Source organism: Trypanosoma cruzi, genomic scaffold (assembly GCF_000209065.1).
Source record: "Trypanosoma cruzi strain CL Brener 1047053516663 genomic scaffold, whole genome shotgun sequence".
NCBI lineage: Eukaryota > Euglenozoa > Kinetoplastea > Trypanosomatida > Trypanosomatidae > Trypanosoma > Trypanosoma cruzi.
The window spans coordinates 10921-19564 of NW_001849354.1; the positions used below are offsets into that span (position 1 = coordinate 10921).

Consider the following 8644-nt stretch of genomic DNA (forward strand, 5'->3'; position numbering starts at 1 on the left):
GTAATACAACTGAGCACCACACTATGCCACCGCAACAGCAAGCACACCACAGGACAGCACCACGCCACGCACCGATGTTTTGCTCTTCCACACGCCTCATTTACCGCACACCCCAAAACACACATAATGGGAAAAGCAAAGGATCATTACACAATGCAAAAGCAATATAAATAAAAACAAGAAAATCAAAACCCACACAGATCCCTCGCACACGCACACAAACACCCCACGGCATTCTTCACAATAAGCAAAACAATTTGTTACCCCTAAACCCAATAAAACACGTGTGGTGCCGCCACATAAGCGACCAACACACACACACAAAAAAAAAAAAGAATGTATAGAGCATTTCTCTGGTGCAAAGCATAGAGACAAGCAGAGCGTATATATGTATATATATATACTGAGAGGGACATATCAATTAATATAGGCTTTTCTCTCTTCCACCCACTGCTAAGTGCGGGCCACGCAGGACGCAACCGCATTAGCCTCGCCGTGCAACGGAATCCATGCAGCCACTCAATAGAGTGTTGGTACGGCGGCGGCAGCGGCAAGTAGAAGAAACAGCGGACAGAGACAATCAGCAGCCGCACTGTTATTGCCGTGGATAGGAGGCGGAAAGTCTGTCAGGTCTGCCTCCCAACCCCCGCGCCCACCGCCGCTTCATCCTCCCTCGGCGGAGGATCCACGGCACCCTTGCGCATCATCAGCGGCATCAGGGCCCTTGGGTCCCGTGGCTGCGGCACTGCCACCGGCCTTTTCGCTGACGGCCTTATCTCCTAATGATTGTCCCACAACAGACGTCACACCATCGGCGGCCACATCGTCGTTGTCCGGAAGATCGCTCTTCTTCTCCGCCTCCTGCGGCGCACCCGCGGTGTCGTTGGGCGAGATCACCCCGTCGCCTGTCGGGGCATCCCGGATGGACTTCCTTCTCTTCTCGCGACTGATGCTCCTGGGGTGCAGCCAAGTCGACATCCTTCGGTGGGGTTCCGCGGCCGGGATCAATGCTCTCCGCAACGGGGACGGATGCCCCTGACAAAACTTGTTCGGTAGATGCCGGTGAAACCGTCCTGCTCCACACCCTCTCCCCGCCGTCCCACGGAACCACTGCAGGAAGGCTGCCGCCAGTGGCGGATATCGTGCACACCTCCGCGTGGTCAGGACAAATGACGTTTCCCTCATCGTACGGTCGAGTGCCCACGTAATCGTCGCCCCGTCCGTGCATGGGACCCAAAAAACGCCGCCCTTTTCAGTCACTCTCAGACGCACTTGCAGGCCGAGGCGCCCCAATGCCGCATGCATGGCAGCACCGAGATGTGTCGCCTCCGTGTCCCTCGCATCGGTTGTGTTGGTGGGAAGCCTGTCCAGAAACCACGAAGAGGGCTCATCCCCGGGCCTCGCAGACAAATATTCTCCCCCCCAAATAACATTGTCAGCATCCCTCAGATTCAGTGCGGGATCAGTGATGGGGCAACTGTCCACAGGGCTTTTTGCTGACATTTCATGGATAATATACCAACAGCAACCACTGGAATACCGATCCGACGCGCAGTGTTTGACGAAAACACCCACTTCACAGAGCATTTGACGATATTTACTCATGTTCAGTGCGGATCAATTCCTCTGCAGCAGCCCGACTTCCTGCCGCAACGCGTCGGCTCCGCCATCTATCAGTTCACCCTCATGCAGCCCAGGTCAGCCAATGCGGCCAGCAACAGCTCCGTGCAGCAGCCGGCGCCCCCAATCGGTGCCATCCACTCATCCTTCGCGTGGCGCCGCCACCAGTGCGACTCCAGCGTCGTCCCTTTCCCATCGTCATCCTGCAGCTCCATGCCATCAATGTCGTCGCAGTCGTGGTGCTCCCTCGCTGCCATCGCGGCAGTCGTCGAGTGCAACACCACCGACAGCGCCCTGCCACGCACACCAGCAACATTCCCCACCATGCTGCGGCCTGCCATGTGCGGGTGGGTGAATCCGAGAGCATGGACCATCAGGTGCGCGGCGATGCGGGTGACAAGGTCTCCATGAAACAAAACGGCCGGGCAATGTTCATGGCGCCAGCGAATGGACAGCCATCCTCCAGCGTGGCGCACGGCAGTGCCCACACACCACCAGCGCCACAGCCACGCACAGCACCATGTCAGAATTGGCAACACCAGCGCAACGATGCTCAGCAGGCACAGTGAACCGACTGCAAACGCTGCCCGTGTCAAATGGGGGCACAATCAACGGACGCTCCAGTGGCTGCACGAGCAGACGATCCACATGCGGGTCGACAGCAGCAGGGACAACTTCATTCTCGAGAATGTCCCCGTGTGCAAAGGACAGGACGTCATCCTCACAGTGGCAATTTTCGGTCAACAAATTCATTGTGTAATACCGCTCTGAAATACAATACTTCCTGGTATCATCCAGGTCCCTTCTGGATACTTTGATGCGGATGGTCGCCCACAAATTCCTCCCGATGACAGTGTATGTCTGCAGCGCACCCTCTGCTCCAAAAAGATCACGTCTCTCACAACAAATTTGATCAAATTCGCACCGTCGGCACGCATCACATAGCCAAAGAATCAAGAGCACGTCAAAGTGAAAGCAAAGCACCGCTGGCAATCACACCAAAAACTTCATCACATGCAGCAGCACCAGCGTCTCAGTCTACTGTGGGGTGTAGAGCGAATAAACGATTGATGTGGGTGTTGGGCAAATTTTTCGTGGCTTGCTAAACCAACATAGGCTGATTGCGTGGGAAGAAACAACGAAAAAATACAAAAGAGAAAAGTCATCCATCCGCAATTTGAGCGATCCACCAATCAATGAAAATGCAGTGGGTGCTCTCAACCACAACAGAAGTAAAACAAACAAAAAACAAAAAGCCGAAGCGTGGGACGACCAGCGCACACACTCTCATTGCTCCCGTAAAGCAAAACACACACACACAGGGAGAGAGAGAGAGAGAGGTCGCCCACTCAATGCAATAAAAACAAAACAGAAACAGTTACGGTGCTCCGCCCATGCAGCCAGGCAGGACGGCAGCGGTGCGTGTCGTGCAAAAGAGAGCACCAACGGGCCTGCATGGGTGTGCATGCAATATATACAATGGGCACATTATGTGTGTGCTTCGTGGGATGAGGTGAGGGCGAGAGTCCATGCAAGGGGACACACACACAGAGAGTGAGTGAAAGACGAGTGTGTGTGCGGGCGGTGCACGGCTCTCTCTCACTCACTCTCACGCGGCCACCACCGCAGAAGCAGCCACACACACAACAAGAAGAAGTAAAAGAGGGGAGGTGGTGTGGGAGACAGCGGTGCTGCTGTCACTGTCGCCAGAAGTAGATGTAGCATTTGTTTGGGTGGTGATCGTTTTCACTGTTTGTGCTTCTGTATCACTGGCTGTGGGAGCATCGTTAGTATTTACGGCATGGGGGTCATTGTGCGGTCCTTTGGCTTCAGGCCGTTGTTCATTTTCATCCTCCTCTTCCGTCTTATCCTGAAAAACACCACTGTCACTTGTGGAGATGGATGATTCTGATGATGCCGCTGGGCCATCGGTATCTGCATCCATCTTTATCGCCTCTTTTGTTGTTGTGTCTTCACTGTTTTGCTCAAGCACGCCATCCGCTGAAGGCGGTTTCGTTGCTGCGGACTCTTTTTCGCTTCGTAAAGGTGGCGCTTTGTGCTTTTCATCGGTTGATTTATGTGAAGCTGTTCGTGTCGGTGGTATTCCTTTTCCTTCTTCTGGATCTCCCGCTTCTCGTGATCGCGCTGCGGGTGTATCTACCCCTGGTGATGGTGATACTGCCGATGTTTGCTGTTCTGGTGACGGTGGTGGTGGTTGTGTTACTGTTACTGTTGTACCTTGTTGCTGCAGCTGGCTGTCGGTAGACAACACGCTGGAAGGGCCGTGTGCCTCCACGCCACTCCGTCCTGCCTCGTTTTTACCTGCTTCCTCACTCGTACCCCGAATGTTCGCTTTTTCTTTTTTATGAGAGGACTCCGGATTTTCTTCGAGTTTTGGAACCTTTTGTGTATCTTTGTTTGTCTCTACAAGGATTCTTTCCGGCGGCTCATTTGTTTCTGGAGATTCCAATTTTAAATCAGAGGGTGCACCGCTTTTATTCTCTGAACCACCAACTTCAGGGGGAATGGAAGATCGAGAAGCACCAACAACAGTAGAAAACTCCGAGGCAGAAACCCCACTTTTGTTAGAATTCCCATTTTCTTCAGAACCGCCACCACCAGAACTGTCGTCATTAGGAACCAGAGACGAAGGGTTACCAACACCAGTTTGACCAACATCAGATTCCGGTGGGTCTTGTGGCGCTTTAGGTGCTTTGAGTGCTTCCGGTAACCCGGTTACTGGCGGTGGTGATGGTGGTACCGAAAGTGAATCTGGATAAATATCGGTTGAATCAGAAACACTTTCGCCAGTCGAAGCTTCAACAGCAGTGATAGGCAACGCCAAATGTAATGACACCGTCGGTGCATTTTTATCACATCCGCTCGACAAAAATGATTTTTTCTTTCCCAAGATTCCCGACGCCATGCAGCCACTCAATAAATTATTGTTGACGTCCCTCGCATAAACCCGGCCGGCACCGCACCACAGCACGCAGAGGGCACACACCAGCAGCACACGGCCAGCCATCATCATCGCCATCACTCCTGTCACTTGCGTGTAGCCTTCAGCACAAACTAACTCCCCGTCAACGCAGAGTAAGCAATGAGAGAAAGACAAGTCACTCAACCACGCACCGTCCCATCCAGCAATGAGAGTCACGCACCACAACAACAACAATTAGGTGGGCGCAGCTCAACAACAATCAAAACAAAAAAAGGAGCGCTCCTCGCCGTGCACCGTTCCTCACACTCTCACAGTCACTATTACTGTTATTCCCTTTCCTCAGGCCCTCACAGGCACGCCACGCTCACTCCAACACGCGCCCCTCCAGTACACGCACTCCTTAATGCGCTCCCGCTGCGCCGCAACGTCCGCCACCTCCTCCCTCAGTCAAACAGCTCCGTGTCCTCCACGTCCCTCACAATCGCCGGCATGCCTCGGCCGCGCAACACACACGAGGACACATGCAATAGCAACGCCATCCACGCCGCACCGCAAGATAGAGCCATGTGCACAGCACACACACCGCCGCAAAGAAAAGGACGGGTCGAATCCAAGTCCGCGCAGCAGTCCCTTACTCCTCTCCGCCCCGACAAATTGAAATTACGCCCCACAACGGTTTGTGGCGGGTGGCATCCCACACTCAAAATTGAAGCACGGCGCACACCATCCGCTCCCCTCCGAGTGCACTCAGCAGGCCGGCGCCCAGTCACCCTCGTGCCCTCGCAATGGGGAGCAAAAAAAATCTTCGTCGCGGGCCATCGGTGCCTCTGGCGGGAAAGAAAGCAGAAGAAATGGGGACATGTCAGCTGCACAATCAGCAGAGACACACCCAACGGAACAAGAAGACACAAAGTAGCAGTCAAAACGGCAGAGACAAAAACATATTCACAGGGAATTACCAAAAACAGAAAAAAAAAAAAAGAAACAAACAAACAAACAAAATGTGGGATCCCTGCAGGACTCAAGGAAAAAAAAAAAGAAAAGAAATTGGTTCGGCAGGACTTTCATGGGCCATGAAGCTAAAGACGATTGGGTGCTTGCACATACTACCTGCACCAACAGAAAAAAAAGGGAAATTAAAATAATAATAAGAAAGATCTCATTATTCCACCACCCCTCACAACATCCCTCACATTTCATGCGGCATCCGGCCTGTTCCTCTTATCCTCCTTTCGTGCAGTCCGTGGGACGCACAGCCGCAGGGCCGGCACCACGTGTGGGCGAGAACAAAAGCAAACAAGAGGAGGAAACACTTCGCTCATTACATTATGCAGCAACCGGACATTACGTAAAGAAAAGAAAAAACAACAGTACTTACTACTAAAGCTGAACTGCATTAAAAAGACATTAAAAACTAAAAACATTGAAAAAATAAAAGATAATTAAAAAAGGGCGGACAACGCGGCATGTATTCTCCGTGAGGCGTCGCTAATCCACACCCTGTGGCTCAGAAGACTGCCACGACCTAAATACAATCCCATTAAAAGCAGCAACACAAAAGACACGCACACACGCACGGTGTTGTTACCGATTAAATCACGCAGTGTCAATTTCACTTCGTTGGGAGAGTGCGAGGCGGCCATCGGAACTCACGCCGCTCCACACCCTGCGAGGTGACTGTTTGTAGTGGGGATTCGTTTCCAGGGCGTTGTGCCCATTCATCTCTCTTCTGTAATACCCCAGCAACGTGCTCTCTGAGGCTGTCAACTACTCGAATCTTCTCGGGTGGTGTCGGAGCTGCTTCTCTCGTCGGAACGGGGGCCCTGTCCTTGAGTGCACGCATCGCAGTGGAGTTCAGTGGGCGGCTGTACAAAAAGACGTCCGTCAGCGTCACATGAGATTCGTGCCCAACCCACGCGCCAAAGCGAACCCTCAGGACCTCAGGTGGCCTCTCGCCCGTTAACGGCACCTCTTCCCCCCCCCCAGCGACCGACCATCAATGTGCACAGAGGCCTTGTTGCCCTGCAGCATGAGTGCCACTTGGTGTTCTTTCTTCGGCTCCCAAGTGCTGCTCCGTGTTGTTGTCTTGCCTTCGAACGTCATTTCCCACTTCTTATTGTGGCTGCACGACAGTCCCATAGTATGATTGGACGCAGTGTCCGCCAGCACCGCAGTCAGTAGAGGAGTTTTCCCACTCGGAGTCTCTTCGATGGTCACCGAAGCCACAAGTGTGGAGTTGTGGCTCAAAAATACATGACGCACTTCATCACCCCGAGTGTTCACGGGCCATATTGCCCTGGACCCAAGTCCCGTCAATTGAAACCCATCGTTGTCCTTCACTGCATTCGTCACCGTTGCATTCAAGCAAAGGTACTTCGTCGTTCCACGTGTCATCACTGGCCGCATCGGACAAAACTGCCACAAGACCCGCCGTGGGTGTAGACAAGCTGGAGAAGAAAGTGTCCTTTTGCACCCAATTACCGAGGACGGACTCGATTGCGCTCAGTTCCTCCGTCAGGCGGGAAAGTGAGATGACACGGCATTCACCGTTGCCCCTCTCCGTTGTAAAAGACGCAAACTGCCATCCGAGTGCAGCAGGGTGCTGGCGAGCATCCAATCCGCAGCATTGTCCACGGCAACCGGTCCAAAATAAAACGAGCGGTTGTTGTCCGTGACCCAAAGGCAGAGCGCAGTGGCCCTTTTCTTCCCAGAGGTGTGCCCTCCCTGTGCGCACAGCATGACCTTTCCTTCCTCAATGGTCGCGGTGATGAGGGCATCCACACGCAGGCTTTCCTTCTGAGAGACTCCTGATCGTGCGTTGACCCACACGCGCGAGAGTGTCCCGATGGCCTCCGTCCACTTTGCCCCCATGTCACGCGACGCCTACACCCTCTGGCCATTCTCGCAGTCACCATCATGAGAAGTGATCCCTCCCACCCGGTGACGCGGGGTTAAGGCATTCCGCAGGAGAAATGTATTCACGGAGCGACCAGGCACTGCCGCTGTCCGTCGAGCAAATGATCATGGAGCAAACGTCTTCCGCTTCATTCACCGCCATCAGAAGAAACACAGGCGTGCCATCCTCCATCACAACACCTGCGCCACCAGAAGCAATGAAATCCGTCCATTAACCTTGTGAGAAGCAGAAGAGATCAGTTTCGGGAGTGGTTTGGGGTCGCCCCATTCGATCCGTCCACTCTGCCTGCCACCCGTGGGATTCGTGACATCACCCACAAACAGTTTCAGCTCCAAGCCGCCCTCTCTCCAACACCCACCTTCATAGGACACATCAGAGCCTCCCGCAGGAGAAAACACTCTGTGGCCCTTCGTGATTGTTTTGGGGCGGAGCACAACACCCAAACTCTCCTCTCCCTCCGCTGCACCAAGCACAGTGTGTGCCCTCCATGCATCCTTTCATTGACCCCACCAACAACAGTGGACCAATTCCACGCAGAGTCGATGCACCCCGCAACCACATCAGAAGAAAAGGGCTCACTTAATTGACCACCTTGATATCCGGCATCCATGTGACCCTCAGCGAAAGCAGCAATTACTCCACCAGCACTGAAGAGAGAGGGTGAAGCAAACGAATCCCTCGTCGTAACTGGAACAATCCCATCCTTCGGCTGCACCAGCGTCGTCTGCGGTAAAAACAGAACAACTCCACGCGGCAACTCAACGCTTATTGAACCACTCATCGCATCATCAATGGGATCCCCCTGCGGCTCGGTGACAGGCGTGGGCCTTCTTTCGGGTGGTATCGGAGCCACTTTTGTGTTCCGAACAAAGGCAAACTCAGGCCTCGTCTCGGACGTGTTGGTCGCCGTGTTGGATGCGGGACTCGGATCGACGGTGTTGGGTCCGTCAGCCGCGGCAGAATGTCGCCAATCCTCGTTTTGGTGTGACGGCTCAGCATTAACTTGCGGCGCAGTTGTCCCACCAGATTTTGTGTCATCCTTCCCTTCACGGGGTGGCGGCAACTGACAGATGCCCGTCCGGTCAGCATCGCCGCTCCGTGCAGGCGGATGGATGGTATCCATCGGGAGGAAATTGACGCCGCCACAATCATAAGGGCCGGCG

The 8644-nt window shown here is 53.7% G+C and overlaps 1 protein-coding gene and 3 pseudogenes across 1 annotated transcript, besides 5 other annotated features; all 4 read right to left on the reverse strand.

Moving 5' to 3' along the window:
- Positions 1–3756: a sequence feature (areas not merged during assembly with more than two copies in the genome that could not be assigned to a particular haplotype).
- On the reverse strand, positions 1136–2563 carry Tc00.1047053510189.30 (annotated as a pseudogene).
- On the reverse strand, positions 3230–4660 carry Tc00.1047053510189.40 (mucin-associated surface protein (MASP), putative; the record flags this gene model as incomplete). The annotated part of the gene is made up of 1 exon (XM_800538.1): positions 3230–4660. One exon carries the CDS (start codon positions 4658–4660, stop codon positions 3230–3232), a length of 1431 nt encoding a protein of 476 aa, XP_805631.1.
- Positions 3757–4592: a sequence feature (heterozygous, non-Esmeraldo-like haplotype).
- Positions 4593–4681: a sequence feature (areas merged during assembly that could not be assigned to a particular haplotype. This can correspond to areas where the two haplotypes were merged or to regions with more than two copies in the genome that were merged during assembly.).
- Positions 4682–8644: a sequence feature (heterozygous, Esmeraldo-like haplotype).
- On the reverse strand, positions 4904–5086 carry Tc00.1047053510189.51 (annotated as a pseudogene).
- Positions 5527–5565: a microsatellite.
- On the reverse strand, positions 6177–8351 carry Tc00.1047053510189.60 (annotated as a pseudogene).